A 20,891-nucleotide genomic window follows, 5' to 3' on the forward strand; every position below is an offset into this window, starting at 1 on the left:
AGGAAAGTGGAAGTACGCAGGTTACTCCAGCAATGCAGGAGCTGAGCATTACCCACGAGCTGTTGTAAGCTGAGCTGCCTGGCCTTACTTCTCCGAGGGTGTAACTAATAAACAGCTTCAGCCAAAAAAGGATCCCAACGGGAGTGAGCGCAGACATGATGGTGCAGCTTACCTACATCAAGGGAAGAACAGGAGCACAAGTGTTTTGCAAAATGAGACCAAAGCTGGGAGCCTGCTGAGTGACGAGGCATGTGAAGGTTACCCAACCTTTGCCGGCTGTCTTTGGGGTAAGCTGACATTTTTCATGACATCTCAGAAAAGAACACAAGTAGCAGCAGCAAATAAAGCAAAATAATTTGAGGTGAACAGAAAAGCTGGGAAATTCTTAAAATCAGTATCTAGGAACACAACAGGATATAGAGTGTAACTGTAAATAATTCACTACTATGTAAAAAACTTTGAGGGTCACATCATTCTTTATTTTCCTGAGAAGTATGAATGCAGGTTTCTGTTTTTTTCTTTGTCAGAGCAGACAGTGACAGTACCGTATTTTTCTGCATTCGACGAAGGAAGTGACAGAATTGTCAGCTCAGCTTTATGTAACAGAAGGTTACTTCTCTCACCAATACATGCACCATATTTATGTTTAAAAAAAGTAAAGCATATAAGATAAACAACAACTTTGTTGCAGAAGTACATCCTGATGTTTTCCACTTCAGAAATAGCACTAGAGATGGAAATAAGAGAGAATTGCCAAAGATACCTGCTTCTGACTGGGACTGAGCCATGACAGAGATCTGTATCACACTCGTTTTCATGTAGAGGATGTAATTTGCATATGAGTTATATCTTTGTCACAGGGAAGCAAAGGAGTCAGCATCTAGTTAAATTCTCCCTTGCTGAAGATGTTTGGTTCGCCTGTGGCACCTTATCAGCAGACACAAAAGGGGTGTTGTGATAAGCAAAAGATCTCATTCTTCCTGTACCCTGCTAAAGCTGTGCAAGAAAAGCAAGGTAGCCTCAGGTTGCACTGGTGCTCTGAATCCTCATTTCACCAATGGTATCTTCCCTTTTCAACAGACCACCCATAGGAGCCTTCAGAGAGGAAAGCCTCCCACCACTACCCTGAAGGAATCACTCTTTAAAGCAACCTACAGCTTGCAGGGAGAAGGTAGGCTTACTATTCATGCCAGACAATTTTATACAAAGTACTTTCCATGCTCTTCCTTTCCCTGCTCCCACTGCAAAACAACAGCCCTCTTCTATCAAAAAATACAAAGACATCTTTGTAAATCCTATACTTCCACAACCCAGGAATGTTAGTTTCAAAACTAGGACAAAGATATCTGAGGTACATAACTCAGAAGAAAAAAAAGGCACACATGCTCAATCATTGCCACGATTTATCTTCAGATTGCTTGGATTTTGGAATGGGGCCTGACCAACAGCAGGTCTGATAATGCCATCCTTATTCATATGGGTAATACTGTTATGAACAGTCCAGCTCACTACTCGGTGAATAAAGGATTGCCAGACCAGCACTTAAGCAGAAGCAAACATGGCACAGGATTTCCTGGGGATTAATGACTGGCTGGGAGTTGATGATATCCTGATGTACAGGCAGTCATTAATCTTAATCCTGAGGAAATGATGTGCACCAAGGTCATTATTTCTGTAATGAGATAAAAGCAAACAAAAAACTAAAGTCATACAGTTATTTATATATTTAATGAATGATGAGCTTTCAACTGTAATGTAAAGTTCATGTCCCATTAATGAACACCCTACACATTTGCCTGCTAGAGTGCAGAACTCTTCTTAGAAGCTTTATGTTGAGACCAAGATTTTTGAAGAGAAGAAGCCTTCCCTGTCTTAGACTGTTAAATCCACAGCATGGCCGCACACCTGCCTGAATGCAAGGTGCCAAATGTCCAACAACTCCCACTGATCTTGGATGTTACTCATCTATCAGAGGTGGGCCAAACATTTTGCAAGCCCACTGACTCCAGAGAGTTTACAAGCTGGCTTTCACAAGACAGGCACAAGCCATGGCAAAACCACATTTGTGTAGAAAAAGAAAAGGAAGGACAGGCTCACAAGTGTGTAATCATATATCAGGACTGTTCCGTTTATCCACATTTTGTGGAAAGTAAAAACTTCTTAAGGCCATTTCTCTCTCATCTCATATTTTCCTGCTTACAACCAAGTGCATTTTTAAGAGGCTCTCAGTTAAAGTAGAGGTTGGCTCTGACTTCACAAATGAATTATTCAGGAGTAAATATGATGAGCTGGTTTTCTATAAATACATTGCATGCTAATAAAACAATAACTCTGTGTAGGTCAAGCTGACCTTTAATAGTCACACAGCCTGTTTGTACATTCTATACTGCTTATGCTATCAAGAGGAGTTAGACGGAACTTCTGTCAAGCCTTGCAAAGCCCACACAAGTCTGACTGACAGAGCAGTGTGCCTTTTCATGCCCCCGTTTTCCTTGCAATTATTCAAAAGAATGTAAGACTGAACTTCATTATTGACACAAAGAGAAAGAAAAGCTGGATCTTCCAGCAGCACTGCAACAACTAGCAATCTCACTTCTAACGGCAACGTTTGATCTGGAAGCTGTGAAGAGTCAGGCACAGAGCTCCCAGACTTCATGAGTGGTTTTCCAGAGATTGAAAACCCAGCTCATCTGGCTGTGCAAGCTACAGGGCTGCTGGTGCCTGCCTGGGAAGTGCTTTGACTGATGGACCCAGAAGTCCAGAAGGAGAGCAAGCGCTGAGGAAGCCATCCTATGGGAAGAGGTTGAAAGAAGGTGAGTGCAGATGAATGAGATGCAGTATGAGGAAAGTCAAAGGAAGTAAACAGTAGCAAAATGGGGAAAGATGAAATGAGAGCGAGAGGAGGACATCAGGAGTAATGCCCAGGTGCACGGGGTGCCAGAGTACCTGTGTATGTGTCAGGTCCGATTGACACCTTTCACGCTTTTCTCCTTTGAGAATGGCACTTTGTAATGTTCTCATACACTGCTGTTTGCTGCAAATCCAACAAATATGGCTAATGACGCAATGGTTTTGACCTATTGATCTAAGTCATCATCTGGCAGAAATACTGAGGGGATCTAGGCTGACTAAAATGGGACAGGAAAACGCTCAGAACCTCTTTCTGGTATTCCTTCGAGTCTGATCCATAATGATTTGGAAGAAATCCTCTGGCCTCACAGGTCGTGCACCAGGCCCATTGTCTTTCACTACATGAATGCAACAGAACTAATATCCTTCGCTTACACAAAACTCAATACTCACATGAATCACTTGTTTATTTCTTCATTATGTCCAGGTTTTTTGCAGTAGGAAAGGGTGTGTGAAGCGGAGAAAGCCATGTGGGCCAAAGAAGGCACCACCAGGTAATCCTTTACATTTCTACACACCCCGACCCCCACATGATGTGTTTACAGAGCAAAGGACTGCTCTTCTAGATGCTTATGATAAATACTAGCCGTTCTTTCAATTCTTCACAATGAAATACTATCAGCTCACTTAGCTAGCACAGTAAAGGTCTATTAAAGACATAACAACATGATGCACCAGTGGATTGTTCCATGTTCACTATACTCAGGAAGATTAAAACACAGGAAAACGGTGAGTGTTTGGTAGATAAAATTCATACAAACGAATAATCAATATTGCATACAGCAGGTACCCATAACCATTATCATACATATTTTTGAACTTAGTGTAAGATTCAAGCACAATGCTATCCAATTTGTTAACTAGTTAACAATTTGGTAACTAATTTATTACCTACCTTGGTCAGCCACAGTATTTACATCCAACTAAAATACTTTTTATTTTATGGAGCTTTGCAAAATTATCTGAATACAGAATAATGAATGTGGACACTTAAAAGCTCAACACCTCAAGAAACAATATGAGTGTTCAGTGGAGATACCCGGTACTCCCTGTGTCTGCCTTCCAAACTGCCTGCAGTGCAAAAGATCTTGAAAGCCAAGCCTGCCTACAAATGAAGTGGTGCTTCGGAAAAGGTTAATGAGCATAACGTGTGACAGAAAAGTGGGTGGATTTTTTTCACATTTCTCCTACACATCTGGGCTATTTGCAAAAAAAATAAAACCAGAGTTCCACATGAAAAATATTTATTGAATTTAATTCCTATATTGGCACTTCTGTGCTCTCATTAATTAAAATTTGAATTTTCTGACATCAATGCAAATTTGAAATATTCACTTCTTTGATATTAACTTAGATGTCTGCACATACATAGGCTATTTTTCAGTGTCTTCTTGGCCATTTCTTTGTGGAAGTTGTGCATTAAAATGCAATATTTACTGCAAATGTAGCTAGACTTTTTTTTCCCTTGTAAATGGGGGACTCCCACTCAGCGTGCCATTTTTAATGAATCTTATATGTGGTTACTGCCTTCCATTTATTTAAAGCCACAAGACCTTTATATTCCATTTTTTTTGAAGAACATTAATTCCAGGACAAATAGAAGAGTTTGGAGAGGGAAAAAATCAAACAAACAGTAAAGTATTATGAGCAAAGAAACTCTGAAGAAAATGTTACTGGAGTAATTTAAATAAGATTTATCTGTTTCAACCATCTCTGTCAGTCCACATTGATCTGAAGTGTTTTACTGACATAATGAAGAATAGCATCGAGTTACCTGATAAACTTCATTATAATACCTAATTTTCGAAAGTGCTGGACTTCTGTGTCTCCCAAGATGGATTTCAGATTTCAAAACCCTTTTTTCCTACGCTGTCATGAAGGGGAAAGCCTCTGGATCACAATACCTGATGCAAGCTTGCTACAGGGGAAAAGTGGTGAGAAAAGGTCTGAACGCTGAACAAGCTACGCCTAGGAAACACGTGAAATAAGGTTGAGCAATGGAAAAATACCTGAGAGCTGATCTTATTTCTGAATCTTCATTAAGTTCTAACTGAAGTCCAGTCAACATTTCTAGCTTTGCTGTGGTCTTCAATTCGTCACAATGGTTCTGTCCCTGCTAATGAGCTCTCCCCAACCTGTTTTGTTCTCTCTTATTTTCAAAAAGTACTTTTTGAAGTCTATTTACTGTTTCAGATGATCGTTATTTTTGTGTGTGTTAGCACTATTTGAGACACCACAGATGCATTCGTGGCCCAGGAGCTTTGCTTTAGGAGAAAAGAGAAGTGCAAAGGATTGTAAAGAAAAACTGTAATTCTTCATTAAAAAGTGACAAATTGAGATTGGAAGTCTTTTATTCTTCCAGCAGAGTGAGAAGCTTGGCTTCCAGGTGGGTAAAGATGAGACTTGGTGCAGCAGTTAGAAAGCCTTCTCACCTGCTGTAGTGATGCAAATAAAGGAAGTAAAATGTATAGCTGCAATAAATTTCTTCTGTCCTTCTTCAGCACTGAATGGGAGTAGACTGGGCACAGTCTGTTGATGACTCCACTCTAACAGGCAACAGATTTTGTCATTGAATAGTGCAGCATTAACCAAAGAGAGATGTGATGTGAATCATGATCAGTGTAGAAATAATGGTGCGGAGATTGCAGGGACTAAAGTTGCACTTGTGTTGACAAAATGAGTGTCAGCTTCAGCTTTTGAAGAGAGAAATGGAAAAGATTTCCCTTGCCCAAGAGATACAGAGCAATTTAAAAAGCTATATGCAATGTTGCAATGACAAACATAAAGGAATTCAAATGCAAGGAAGTGCTACATATACTTTTTGTTCACTGAAGTTTGGAAGGTCTCCCTGTCAGTAATATTTTAGATCTTTTTAGTCCCTCACAATTCCTTTACAAGTGCTATTTCTCAAGACATGTATTACTACAGCAAGAAAAGTCCTACAGACACACATTCACCAAATAAACACCTGGCCTTGAATTTGTTTGGAAGTCTATCAGAAGCTGAGGTTCAAATCACCTCACAATTGCAAAGTGATTGTGGGTTTCCTGGCAACTTCGCAGACCAAAGCTACCACGGTCTTCCTGCTAACTTCTCAACGAAAAAAAAAAATTACACCACACTTGGATAAAGCAAGCAAACTTTCAACATGCATGTAACACAGAGGGATGTTTGTTGCATTTTTTCTCATGTCAGCATTAAACCACGCAAAGTCAAACCAGCAGAGTCTCATTATTTTCTATATTCCATATGAAAAATTACCCACCATTTTGGCTTTTCTTTCTGATGTACTAAAATCATAACCAGCAAAGAAAACAAAAAAAACCTCTAGAAAAGTAGAACAGGATAGAGACTTTGTAACTTTTAAATTGCTGCTGAAGCCAGAGGCAAAGCAAAACAGTACTTATGATATGTATCAACCAAGCGATCAGTTTTAGTTAGCACTTCAATGAACGCATTTCTTAAGTTGCAAGTCTTGGTGGGAGTATGTATACCATGCCACAAGAGCATAAAACTCTCTCAGAAAATTCAGACACATTCAGAAAGGACTGGTGAAAACAATAAAAATGCAAAAAATAGCCTCATAGGGAGCAGGGAAAAAGGAAAGTATTTTTTTGCCTTCGTAAAAAAAAAAAGAAAATTAATAGGAATACCTTCAGCAAGCGGGTCAAGTGTGTGAATCATAAGTTGGAAGATGCTGTTCCTCATTAGACTGTTGTGGAGAGATGCAGAGCTTCCTCCCCGCTGGAGCCGTGGCTTGGTCTAGGTGGAAAAATAAGGGAAAGAATTTAGGGTTTTTTTGTTGTTTGTGTGGAAACTGGTCTGAAACACTATGAAATAACCTCACATTTCACTACACAGTGAAACACTTTCAAATATTCATATATTCAAATATTACCTATATAGCAGATTATATTAAACTACACAGTCTATACATTGCCATATTTATAGACAATTTATCTGGAGGGGATGGATCATCAGATTAGCTAGGAGTCTCCAAGGGCTCAAGTAAAGAGCAGAGAAAAAAAGAATCCTTCTCTGTAAAAACTATTAAAATGTTCAGAAAATAAAAACCTCTTACTTGCATCAGGAAGAATTCTGTGGAATTCTTTGCAGAACCTTGTGGTTGAATCCCTGAAGAAAGTTCTAATTTTTCTTGCCTTGGTACATTGCAAATACACATATTATCAAACTCATGGAGAAGAAGGGCCAAGAGTACTCTTTTTTAATGACAAAATCTTCAAGCTCAGTCAGAGTGAAACATACTCCTTGCTTTGGTTCAATCCGTTAAGTACCGATTGCAAAAAAATGTTTGCAAGTGTGGTAAGGCAGTGCAGACACCTACAGCAATGGAGCTGACCTACAACCATCTTTTAGATGCTTTTAAAGAAATTTAAAACATATTCTGAGGTTCTTTTCTCCATGTCATTGTCTAGTACAATAATCCATGCATTTAATATATCCCATAGAGTAAGACTGCTTTGTGGATGGCTGTCTGCTTGTTTCGATAAAAAGGATAATCAGAGCCAACAGACTGCTGACTAATAAGACCCCGAAATCCAATTAGGGGGAAAAAACAACCCTGAAGAAAATAGTATTTTGCAATAATACATCATACATGGATTAATCTTTGGTGTCATACAAATACTAAATGAAAAATTATAGAAACTGAACAACAAAATTAATTCACCGCTTTATCACTGGAAACAAATTATCTAAATTCTATAGCAGCATAGGAGGGGGAAAGAAATGCCAGTAATTTAGAAAAATGCTGATGTGTGCCAGACCAAAGTAAGGCTTGCCTCCCTACCCTCCTGAAAAACAAATGCTCAGGCACATACTAATTGCTGCCTACCGTCAGTGTTTGGTCATCCTTGTCGCCAGCATTAGGTGACTGCATGAATGGGAAAAAGAACAAAAAGAAGTGTCAGATGGAGCATTCACAAAACAGAAATGCAGTAAAATACCACAGATGCCTGACTCTACAAATGCTGTTGTGATACGTTTTTGAACCACTCAAATTAAAGCATTCTAGTGATCAACTAAATCAGAGTAAATTCACGCTCCAGTATTGCAGGGGTCTTTTATTCTTGTCAGTTTCTTGGACAGGAACTGTTGTCATTTCAGGGCCTGGTACACAGCAGCTGGGCTGCAGGTCCCAGTGTTCATTTCCTACAAATTACACAGGGAGGCAAACTCCCTGCACATCACCCAGTTTGAGAGAGTGAGGACTGCAAAACTAAAAGCAATAAGAAACTCGTGATTGACCAATTGTTCAATGAAAAGACTAAAAAGGAGTATCATTATCTTGGTATTTTGCAGGAAGGGACTAGGCAAGGTAATGAAAAAAATTGTTTCAGTTTAACCACTCCCAGCATACTGGCAGCTGTGGTTTAGGGCAGGTAACATGGCACATACAGCCTTGCCACGAAGGAAAATGAGACTCTGGATGGATTTTTGAAGGTAATTAATACTTCCAAAAACATAATGTTTCTTAGAGATGGTTTGTGTTCCTGTGTCCTATCCTTAGGACAACAGCAGCAGAACACATCACCAAGAGATACTTCTGAGGAATAACAGAATTTGCACTTAAAACAAGCAAATGCAAAAATTCGTATCTATTTGTAGACCCAATTTTTGTTTGTTTCTTTAATAGAACTAACACTTGTGTTAAACAGGAACACAGAACTTTTGTCATGGTACATGTTCCTGTGATATCTTGAAAGCTGTGTGATAAACTCATGTTATTTTTCTAGTCATTCTGCTTATCCTGAGGAAGGAAGGTTAACACCAGTATACATGAAATATGAAACTCCAGTCATTAAGTACTAATTAAAATAGAACACAGTGCAAACTCCAGCTGTTTCACATTCATTCGTATTTGATCATGCCACTTCCCCATAAGCTGGCATATAAATAATTTCCTCCATCTCAAGGCTCTTGTCTGGTGCATTACATAGAAAACAAATTACACAGCAACTGTTCTAAGGAACAATCTCCCCATTGAAATGAAACCCAGTATTTGGACACATATCAACACTAACTTTCAGGACACACCCTTAGAGTTAGTGAATTAACCTTAAAGGTGAAGTGGAAGGCAAGCAGTTACGAGTGAACACATTATTGATAATAGAGCAGATTCTTTCTGTTCCGTAATAAGTAAAAGAATAACCAGAACTGAACTATCTGTCAGAGATGTACCCCCACAGCTGTTAATATTAACTTGAAGAAGAGATAATGAGGCAAAGAAAAGATCTTTGTTCTGACAAAGGAACTACCTGTCACCTCTGAAATTAGACTGCCCTGGTGTAAGAAATGGTTAGGAAAAACAAGTTTTATGCCTCTGTTGAAGACAACCGTCATGGAAAGAACTTTTAACAGCGTGGAAAGAACAGGAAAGAAAAAGAAAATACAAAATCCATGAATCTAAAATATCATTAAAACAGTGGATGCATCTTTGAAAATTTTTGCATAATGTGTGTGTGTATATAGTACACATACACATGCTCTTTCAGATAGAAATCCACACACACACTTGCAAATCCATGATTTATACATACTTTGAGGCACCTTCATGGGACAGAAAATTTATCTTGCAGCAAAATTTGCAAGAAAGCAAAAAGGACAAGCCAGGTGTGGTGGTTTGACTAAAATCGAGTTAATTGCCTTCTTGCAGTTAGAAACTTTTCTTTCTCATAGCTAGTTCATGAGGAACTGCATTTTATTTTATATGTTATTAGTAGTATTTTATTAGTAGTATATTAGTATCATTTTGCTATTCCTATTAAACCATTTCTATCTCAACCCACTGGTTTTCCCTTTTGTGCTCTTCTCCCCCCATCCCACTGAGATGGAAGGGGAGGGGCAAGCAAGCCGCTGTCCAGTGCATAGTTGCTAGTCTGGGTTAAACCATGACACCAGGAAAAGTTCTTCTTGTCTCCAAAGGAGTGATTGAGGACAGTCAGGTCCTAAATATCAGTGGGTATAGCTGCAGAAGTAAAATTTGTGAGATGTGGATGCATGTTCAGAACTGGAACTTTAATAAAAGTAAAAAAGATATTATTTGGTGCTTTGAACTTTTGAAGATAGGAAATTTGTTTCTTAATTTTAATGTTGAAAGACACGAGAATATATAATCGCTAGATCTGAGTAATTTGTCTTGTTCTATCAGATAAAGGCCTGAAGAATGTCACTTTTCTTATGGCCAAGAGGAGTTGAGAGCATTCAGCATACCTCAAAAACACTGAGCACGCTCCAGGCTTAATATGAGGGCATTCCTGAAAAAAAACCACCTCATGTTGAAGGAAACACTGCCATTTACTTCAAAGTGAATGGGATGAAGCTGCTTGAATGTATAAAAACAACTAGATGGTAATTTGTACCACATAATTTAATTTGCAGAAGACAATTATGTTAGAAAGAATAATGAAATACATTTTCCATATACATTAAGGAAATAAAAGTGAAAAACACATCTGAAATAATTTAATTCTTTGTCAGTGCAGAATGGGATATAACACCGTGAAACAGATTTTTCTAATTGTTTTTTCCACATGATTAGTTACGCAATTGTTTCTGAGCTTAACTTGCAAGTCAAGTTCAATCCTAGAAGAAACATTGAAGACTGGAATAGAAATAGATTTTTAAGGCAGAAATGCCTCCACATTGGTAAAAACATGAATGTAAACAATGGTTTGGCAGTTAGGTGATACAAAATACTTACAATCCCTGGATTATCTCCTGGATTAACAATAATAACACCTTAAAATATTGTTTTAAACTATGGCAGTGAAAAATTCAGTTGTGGTGTTGTTGTTTACATTATGTATTTGATGGCATTCTGTCCCCAGTAGGATGGTAAATTAAACTATTTTCCTATTGTTTACAGTAAGTTTTGCACTTACACTTTCATTGCTATGTAATTTGGGTATCACACACTGCATGGCAAAGTGTTCCAAACTAACATTTTTCCCTTGTAGAAATATTTCGTATTCAGATATTTTATACAACCTCTTCATTTAAGATAATCCTTAAAAACTGGTCCAAGGTTAAAATGGTTGTGTTTCTTTGCACTGGGAGTGAATACTGTATTTTTGGACATACTCAATAGTGATTTCCTTAAAGAAAAGACACATTTTCTGTACAGATAAATTTGCTCTTAAATCATGGCAACCATTGCATATTAGTTGCCTCAGGATCAGAAAGAGATGGAAATCCCATGTCATCGGTGCATTACATGTATTTCTGAAGGAATTACTGGTAAAAAACTGTCTTGTGAAATTGCATGTTACAAGTCCTTTAAAAACATGAATTTATTACAGTTCTGCAAAACAAAAATAATGTATTCTAGTACACTCTCTTATTCAAAAGTATCTGGGGCACAACCCCTTACTATGCTTTTTCTGGAAGTAATAAAAAGATTAATTATGGGACAGTTCACTATTTTTTTTTAGAGAATTCACCAAAATATTTCGTGGTTCTCCTGTATGCCATGGCAGTACCTAAAAGTTTGTTCATTCTCCTGCCTGTATCGGTGATTATGTATTCAAGCTTGCTCCACCTGTGCTAAAAGTCTTAAAACATTATATTTCAGGAAGAAAACATCTACTTGCTATGAAGAAATGGTCTTTGGTATCCTTTTCACCTATCTCTTTTTCTAAGTGATGTAAATTCGTCTGTGACTAAGCCTGACATGTTCCTTGCCTTGTTTGGGAATGCGTGCTCTTGAGAAACAGGCTCCTGAAGTAATTCATGCAAGAGATGATTCCTCAGTAACTATGCGGTGAACCTCCTCATGCTTTCCTTTAAAATAATGGGCATCGTGACAGTCAAATGAGGAGCAGATTCTATAAAAAGCTCTAGGTATTTGATACAGAATATCTTCATTAATAAAAGATGGCTAGTAACTTGAATCATCTTTTAGATTGTGTATTTCAAAACCAGAATCAAATTGCTGACTGCCTGCATCTCTCAGAGTAGCTGCTTTAGTTGAAGTTTCCATGTTACAGGTTCAATAGCCTGATATAATTAGTGAACTGGGCTGCCCGGCCCCTTCTCCTGACATGAGAAGAGCAGTCTATTAAGCAATAGCATGTAAAAATGTAACTGGATAACTGGATTTCAATATCCTTTCTACAGCGTGGGTTCCCATCTCTTACCTGCCCGCAAAATCTTTTCCAACTGTAATAACTAAAAAGCTGGGTTTTTTTTAAACAGCTTTTGTGGGAGTAATGAAAGTTCATGATGTTTGGTGGCTGGCAGTGTGGTGCTGAATGCAATATGGTGTCCCTAATTACTGCAGAATATGAGCCCAGATAGAGTTTTCCTAAATTGTCTCAAGATGTTTTATAGTGAAGGAGTTCTGCTACTCTCTCTCACGCCTGTTTTCAACAGTGGCATCTGGACTCTGCAATTTTATACCTATCAGTGAGCCGCTGCTTGTCAGTCCTGAAGTAAATTACAGGTGATGTTTTCTCAGTGCACAGGGCTCTCTAAACTTTGCAAGACATGCTTAAGGTCTGTGGGTTTTTTGTTAAACTGAACTGCAGAAAAACTAGATGCATTTCAAAGGCAGCCATTGAAGTCACTCTAGTTAACTTAAGAGGGTCTAGATAATTTCTAAAAATCAGTATCCTGAGGAGTGCTAGTAATGTACTTGGAATAAAACTGTTCTGCATTTATTTGAAATTATATGATGTTAGGCTAATGCATAACTAAAATTCAAAATAACAAACTCAGCTAGACAGATTGCATAAATAAGCCTCATGAGTTCAGTGACGGAACAAAAAACTGAAGTAAGGTACTATTTTATCTAGTTCTCTTAATATGTACATCTTTGGATTCTACCAAATTAGAATCCATTAGACCTCCTATCTGTGACTATCTCCAAACAATCCCATGTTATAACCCTTGCTTGCTTAATGGGCAGGCTTTGTATCATTGGCAGGAAGCTTAAAAGTGCAAGTCTTAGTGGTCTCAATATACTTCTACTAAAATTCTTCTAGGTATTCATGGAAATAAAAGTTCACCATCACCACCGTAGTCTACAGAAGCTCTGCTACAATGGGGCCAGTACAGCTTCCTAACTGAAGGTGACACATCTTATCACCCCACTCTCTCGATTCATTACATACAGAGGCTGCAAGTGGCTGTAGGGGAATATTTCCACATTTAAGCTACAGTAAACTGATGGTAAGGATTTTAACTTACATTTTAACTTACATATTACTGCTTAGTAGATCTACCTGGATCCACACTGTGAACTAACACTGAGTACAGAACTTTGGATCTTATTTAAAACCGAGGATGAAAAAGCTTTAGTAAGCACACTGTAGAAAAATAAACAAAAATTCCCTTTCACTTTGCCTGCCTTCTTGCTTCATCATTCTTACCTAAAAGTAAAGTAAAACAGGGAGTCTACCTGAAGAAGCAAACTTCTGGTGAAGAAAATAAATATGGTTCACAAGAACCATATCCAAAATTAAACTGAGGTTGTAAGCTTGCTTTACTCATCAAAATGAAGAATTTATTAAATTAAGATTGAACTTTCAAAGACATTGAGCTGGACCATCAAATCGGGATACCTGGCTGCATTTACGCTTGGTTGTTTACAGGCACCTAGTGTGAAAGTTGTACCCGTAAGCAAAGCAGAACGGCTTTCAGTCTGTTCATGCAATTACCCAATGTGCATAAACACAGTGAATCTTCATAAATGTTCAGAAGAGATGCACCTTAGCTGATTTGAGCAGTGACAAAAGGATGGTTTAAGGTATTAGCTGCTAAATCACACGCTAATGTTAGGTCAACTGATTTAATTCCAGGTTTTTATGCACACCATTTTATGAAATAGGACTCTTCCAGTCAGCTTGTAGGACCAATCATATGATATTTAGCTATTCAACACGTAAAAGAAAGTCAGAGTCTGCCCCATGTCTCTTACCTTCTGTGAACTTGCTTAAAGTCAGGTATCTCTGGCTTAGGATGGCAATGCAATAGCTCAAGCTTAAAGACTTGATGAGTTTTTAATCACCTTAGTGTCAGAAGTAATTATGCAGTTTTAAGTTGTCCTCTCACCCTCACTTCAAGACTTGTCAATGAAGTCACTTTTTGTTATTTTTTAAATGATATAAATCAGCACTGTAGCTCTGTATGTCTATGTAACATTCAGGGGGACAAAAAAATCTGTCAAAAAAAAAACCAAATCCCAAAAACCAAAGCTAGGCACTTACAGAGGTCATTAGATACTCATGCACACAAAAAATTTGTTCACAAGTAACAGTTAAAGTACTTCAGTATGGATTTATGTGGCTAGCTCTAAAATACCTGCATTTAAAGTTTTAAATATGCTGCTACTTCCTCAACAAAATTACATGGGAAAGTATTAGTGAGTGTTCCAAGATTAAATTCTCAAAATTTAAAACATGTCTGAATTAAAATCACCCACGAAACAAGCTGCAAATTCTGGGCAGGGGGCTGGGAAGTTCCAGCTGAACTCCAACTACGTCATAGAGAATACTAACAGGAGATGCCTGTTCTTCATTTCTTACAACTCAATCAAACGTGAACAGCTTAGTAAGAAGCCAGCAAAAAAGCATTTTGTAGGACTTCTGCTTACCTAAATACACAAAGGATCTGCTACAGATTATGGAGGTTTTAGAGTTTGCCTTAGAAGAAGTCACAATAATTCCCAGAGAGGACAACGATGTCCAACAAATCTTAGCACTTGCTGATGCTCTGCCGATTTGCAGCTACCAAATAAATCTCATTGCAGTAAGTTGGCTGTACATTGCAGAGGATTCATCACAAGGGCGAAAAGGCTTCAGTTTCACTGCTTCTCCGCCTCCAACACCCTGGAGAACCTGAAGGACGTGGGCAGCTCCAGCTGCAGAGAAGAACCCAGCCTGCATACCCTGTAGGGAGGAAATGCTGAATCAGTGCATCCTCAGCTGTCCTTGTCATGTCCCCTTTCCACCAAGCACTGCTCACTTCTCTGTCTCATTTCACAGCTGCCTTTCTCCTTCAGGTGACTTTTTGTCACCAGCATCTCTGTTGACTTTACTGTCAGCTGGCAGAAACTCAGGTCAGATCTAGCTCTCAGGATACCGACTGTGAAGAAAAATGCAATCAAATGTGAGAGGAGCCTATAAAATAATGAACGATATTGATAAAGCTAGCTGAGTATTGCTAATAGTTGATGTTTCCCACAGTGTCAGAATGGGACAGAGAATAGAAGGTAGAATGCTGGCCCTTAAATGAGACAAAGGGAAAGCCTTGGCATGCTGTACCTATCCCATGGGACTACCATTTCCATGAAACAGTAATAACCTTCAAAGTGGTCTGCCTCACACATTCTATAAACGAGGGAGCAGGGAGAAAGGAAAGCATCACCAAAACAGTTAGGATGATGCTTAAGGTACTAAAGTTTCAAATAACTGTGCTTCAAAACATAAAATCCTCATTCACTTGGAGCTCTAGGCTGCAGGACTCTGGGTGTCAGTTTTACACCAGCCTAATAGGCAACTTCTAGCAGTTGGCTTCCATTCCTCCATTTCCCCATCTATAAACTAGGAATAGAGCCATTGTTTGCAAAGAACTTTATTCTGACGAGAGGGCTGATTGCTTTAGGGGCAGGTTGCCGGATACAACTGCTGTCTCTTCAGCAATTAACTGTGCTCTTCGGGTTTTGCATTTTCTACTGAGCACAACATACATGTTCATTGCAATAAGCCACGGCAGAACTCTTCTGAGAGCAGGATCTCCCATACCTACAGGCAAAGGATCAAAATGTACCTCTGTGTTTGTTGTTGTATGTACCTTTATGTTTGCTAGCTAACAAACACAAAACTTTTTTTTAAATTTTTTTACTATTTATGTCTCTAACAGCTCTGAGACTATGGGTTTACAAGATTATATTACAATCAATGGAATCAGAGCACACAAAACACTTGTACTTTTTACATCCAATAGGATGTTAGACTTCTTGAACATTCTAAAAGGAAAACCAGTGAAAAGATGTTGGTTTTATTTTTTTATTCACCTATTAACTGAATTAACACTTTCTCAGTTTTAAAATGGGAAACTATACATTAAGTCTGAGGCAAAGCAAAGCATTACTAAAAGCAAATACCTTAATTTTGCATATTTGAATCAACAGTGTTTCAGGCTCACTGTCTTTATAACTGATAATGAATACCACTGGCCTCCATATTCATCCTTCAGATAACCATTTTCAGCTATTTTCACCACTGCCTCCTAGGTCTTTCTGATCACCTGAAACCTGCTAATGCCATCTAAGGGTTTGTCTTGTGCCCGGTGAGGATGTAAGAAATGATAGGGAGAAAAACTGTTAAGAAGAAACAGAAAAAAGAAATTTCACAGGACAACCTGAAGACAAGACACTAGCACTGTACTGCCGGTGAGCCTGATAGAGCTCTGGAGAGAAAAGCAAGTCTGAATTTCCAAATTTCATCTACAACCATAAAGCAAACCAAATTGTCTTCTTCACACCAGGTAAAGAAAAAAAGGACCACATCACCTTCTGTCTTACTCCAATTCCTCCAGCTTTTTAACAATTTTTCTATAATGTTCTGCTTTGTGTTAAGATGAAAGTGAGTACCTGTGGCTCTGAAACCAAGAGCATCTCCATATGCTGGGATTCTGGAGATCACCAGGCTTGTATTCTGCAGAATCTGCAGCACACACGTGCCAGGTTACTTTTAACTCCTTTGGAGCCAAGAGATGAAACTGAGGCAGAAAAATCTGAATGGCACAGCTCCTAAATACAGAGTAACAACATTAAGAAATTAAACCAGACCTCCCCCATTTTGGGTCTCTTTGTTTGGACACCTCATTTGGGGAATTATGTCCTACAGGGCATAGCAAAGCATAGACAGAAAACCTTTGTGCTCACCTTCCTTCATCAGTCTGCTGTTTCACACTGCCTTCATACTACTGATTTGTCTTTGCAGCTATGAACCAGATGCCTGCACATAACTCATTGTCACACATAAAGCAGAAGCAATGGCTCTGTTGCTCTCCTCTGCAAAGCCTGGTCCTCCCAGAATAGCTTCCTGCTATTTAAGGTAAATGTACAGCTCCAAGGAGAATTCCCGCTGTGATCAAAGAGAATAAGGGAGCAGGGGTAACAGATGCTCTGGAGTTAGGAAGGACTGAATCATGGAAGGGCATAGTAGGAGACCATAGCTACAAGAAAACATGAGAGAGTTCATGGTGAAGTAGTGAGGGTGGCAGCCTAAGCAGCTAGCAGCCTTATCTCAGGCTCATATCTGCTTACCACCTCTCTTTCCCATTTGCAGCCTAAGACAAAAGCACTTCTTTACCTCCAAGCTGCCAGGTGAGATTCATTGTAAATCATGAGATTTCTCAGAGACTTTTGCTGAGATATGTTATTTTGGACACCAGCCAAAATCACAATCTGCAAGGTCTTTCAATTAGAGAGAGAAACTCGCAGTAACTCCATCCATCTTTTATGTAATCCCATTCCACTACAAAAAACTTTGAAGTCTGGTTTCTCTATGCACTGTAGGAGTCATAAGCAGGCAGCCACGCCATTACTCCCACGTGTAACCCTCTATTTAGCCAACAGTTGCTACCCAAATGCTCAGTCTGCTCCCATCTTTTCCTCTCATGATTTTTCTCCCAGAACCTGTGCTTTTTTCTTCACGTCTTGGACGTTCCTGCTGCCTTTTCTCCCGTCTCTTTGGCAGACACATCACTCCATGCCCATGGACATCTAGTCCACCACAAACAACTCTGTTTCAGGCAATGGCATATTTCTTCATCTGAGATGGATGCTCCTGCCGTTTCAGCTATCTGCTTTCATTAAGAAGTACAATCATTACTATCTGCCTTCACCAAGGAGAGGGATGTTACACCCCACTGATTTCAATACTGTGCAGCTCCACCTAGGCTTTCTTCACTGTAAAAGGCACAAGAAAGGGAAGGACTGGGGAAAGCCTTTAACAAAAATTACGCCCTTGCATTAAATGAAGTCTCACCATGACAGAGGGGATATGAAAACAAGACTTGGACTTGCACAGCAACGCTGGGTCCTCATAATGAAATATATTGCGTGTGAATTCCATTAAAACAATGATGAATACTTTCTGAGCCTCAGCATAAATACTTGCTGATTATTTAACAGCCAAAGTCCAGTTCCCGTGGCTCCATTCTCGGCTGGCATGTTTTTGGCTTTAATGACATCCCAATGTAAATCCCTGTTTTCAGGTAATGCACATACTGCCGGATCTACAAAAATCTGGTTGTTGCAAGAGGGAACAACCTAGTTCCCTAGCATAAACTTTTAATACATCTTAAACAGCCATATAAAGAAAAGTGTAAGATAAGGTAAGCCAAAAATAATTACGTGCTTTGCAGTCTTCAGCTGTCTGGAAGTAATTCACAAGCTAGCATTTGGTTCTATAGAAAATTCCTATTGCTACGAATCTACACTTTTCTGTTTTGACATGACTCTGCAATCATTCTGCAAGCCTGTAAAAACTTCAGTAAACAATGCACACATGATTCTCTTCACAATATTCACTTGACCTTCAGGAAACTGCAGCCTCTATCAAGCTAAACTATCAATAAACATGGCTCTCTCATGTGGGAGCTTGTGAGGCTCCAATCAGGATTTTATGAATTTAAGCCACTTTTTATTATCTTGTGCTCTATACATGGTCTTTTATGTTATCCAGCTTTTGTGCTTACAATGCTGACCAAGGGAGTCAGAGAGAACAAATGAAATATCATCTTTCCATTTATAAAGCACTGTGTGGCCAGAACGAGAAGAAACACAGATTAAAACTCCCTTAGTCTGTTTGTTTTACTGGCAATTTTACTGTAGCTATCTCTCTGCATATACATTTTTAATAAGCTTCATAAATAGTACTCCTGCAGTCCTGTTCTGGATGTCTATGGCAATATCTGAAGAGTGCTTTTTACATTCCCATATTTTTTCCCTTTTAATTCAAAACTGTGCTTACTGCATGGGAAAGAATCATAAGGACTGTTACTGTCCAATTCCTGTTAACTGTGTTCCATTCCCAGACTGAACTCCTTTATGTACAGTCATAGAAATCTCCTCTCAAACCATTCACATTTTTCAATATTCTAGCTGAGTCTGAATTATTGAAACCTTTTCATTCTGGTTCATCGAGATTTAGCAATTACATGAAAAAAATTAAGAAGGCCAGCTAAAATCATGATCTTAACGTAAATAAAGAAGTAACAAGTACTGGGGACACTGGTATGGTAAACCTCCAACAGATCAAAAGAACAGAAAAAGCCTGGCTCAAAGTCTGATTTCACAACACTGCAAATTAATTCCATGGGATTAGCACAAAACTAAATGAATTGAGAGCAGGACCTGGTCGAGCATGCAGGAAGAGACGTGCTATTTATTCCACAGCACACTGAAGCAAGATGTCAGTGTCATAATTTGTTACATATAAAGCAAAATACAGAAAATAAAATTAAAAAAATAAAATAAATAAGAAAAATAAAATGAAAATAAAATTATGAAAATAAAAGAAGCATTTTGCAATACAAATGTTTTCCACCTTCAGAGGTCTACTGAAGGATTCTACTGCATTTGCAGCTGTAAGAATCACTAAAGGAGTATCCATCACATGTTACTAAATAAAAAATCTCTTCGGATGTTACTGTTCGCTTATTAAGCTGCAGTTATATCTAAATTCACCCGTAGGAGGTGCTCCTATTTCACATCTTCTACTCGATCTTGCCTGACAAGTGCTTTTTTCAGTCACACAAGTCAGGGTCTTCCTCCACCCTGCGGGTCGTCAGGACTTTGCCAGCTCAGCCTGGAGAGTCACCCAGCACACACCCAGATGCAAAACTCTTGAGACCTTGGTGTAGTTTAAAGTCACATATCCCTGCCACGCAACACTGAAATGACCAGAGCTGTGCAGACTGGGGGGCTATAGATGCAGTGCCTTACCCTGACAAGCAAGGTCAGACTGAGTTGGGGATCTGGAGAGTTCAACTGCCCCAACCATATCAATTGCCAGAATATTTTTGGAAAAAGCATTTGAGTAACTTTATGTCCCACTTATGTTAGTCAGCTCTCACATCAACAGCCATTTAAAAAAAATACACATTTAAAATTGCATTCTTAATTCTGTGGCAAATTATGGTGATTTGTGCCACTGTTTCTCCATAAAGAGCTAAACGACTGTCTGGCCACTCTCATTAGCAGCACCCAGAGCTTTACACAACACCAGAGCAGTCACACTGCAGCTCAGTCACCCTCCACCTGCCTCGCTGCTTTCACTCCCGGCCTCCACCACATTCAGAGTCACAGGCAAGTAAGGACAACATTATAAACTACTCACTGAGCTCATTAAAGGATGGCAAAGCAGGAACTAAAACAGGATGCAAACCCTTTCATGTCTCATTTCTATCTGAAAGCTCGTTCGGGCTGGGAATAAACGAGAGCTGCTCCTGTCTGCTGGATTAATAGTGCCATCTGTGAAACAAGGACTGCAGAATCGACCAGCGTGATAGCAGATTTTGATGTACTAACAGAATCTATTGCAATATTGCCAATGCCTAGCAATCTTCTGGGCACAGCCGGATAAAAGCAAAGTACAGATTTTCACGGGGACAGACTGGTTGTTTCACCAAAGACCTTGGATATAAAAGTCAGCACAGAGTCAAAGATTTTACACAGCCTCTGGAAAAACTGCTCTCCAGACTCTTATCTGTCTTGATGGAAACAAGTTACTTAACACAACCACACAAGTCTTATCTACAATTCTATTAATACAGAAAAGGCTCATCCTTTGGTTTAGACCACAGAGAATGATGAGATATCTTGGATGAAAACAAGTCAAGAGATCTAAAACTAAAAAAGACAAATATGCTGCCAAAATACAGACAGTACTAATTTTTGTGAGCATGAAGATAGTGTTCTACCCACAAAAGCAGGGGTTCTTTTCCCT

General features: G+C 38.9%; 1 protein-coding gene across 3 annotated transcripts in view; it reads right to left on the reverse strand.

Moving 5' to 3' along the window:
- The window catches only part of SLC24A2 (solute carrier family 24 member 2), a 120,292-nt gene that overhangs the window by 47,987 nt on the left and 51,414 nt on the right, over positions 1-20,891 (reverse strand). For 2 of the 3 annotated variants that reach the window (XM_075411807.1, XM_075411805.1), the window contains exons 3-4: positions 7,766-7,804; positions 6,564-6,672 (exon numbers count right to left, since the gene is read on the reverse strand). In XM_075411807.1, coding sequence (XP_075267922.1) covers positions 6,564-6,672; positions 7,766-7,804 — 148 coding nt within the window. The remainder of the gene's footprint in view (positions 1-6,563; positions 6,673-7,765; positions 7,805-20,891) is intronic. The other variant, XM_075411806.1, reaches the window with a different exon arrangement.

The sequence above is a fragment of the Opisthocomus hoazin genome, chromosome Z (genome assembly GCF_030867145.1).
Source record: "Opisthocomus hoazin isolate bOpiHoa1 chromosome Z, bOpiHoa1.hap1, whole genome shotgun sequence".
Classification (NCBI taxonomy): domain Eukaryota; kingdom Metazoa; phylum Chordata; class Aves; order Opisthocomiformes; family Opisthocomidae; genus Opisthocomus; species Opisthocomus hoazin.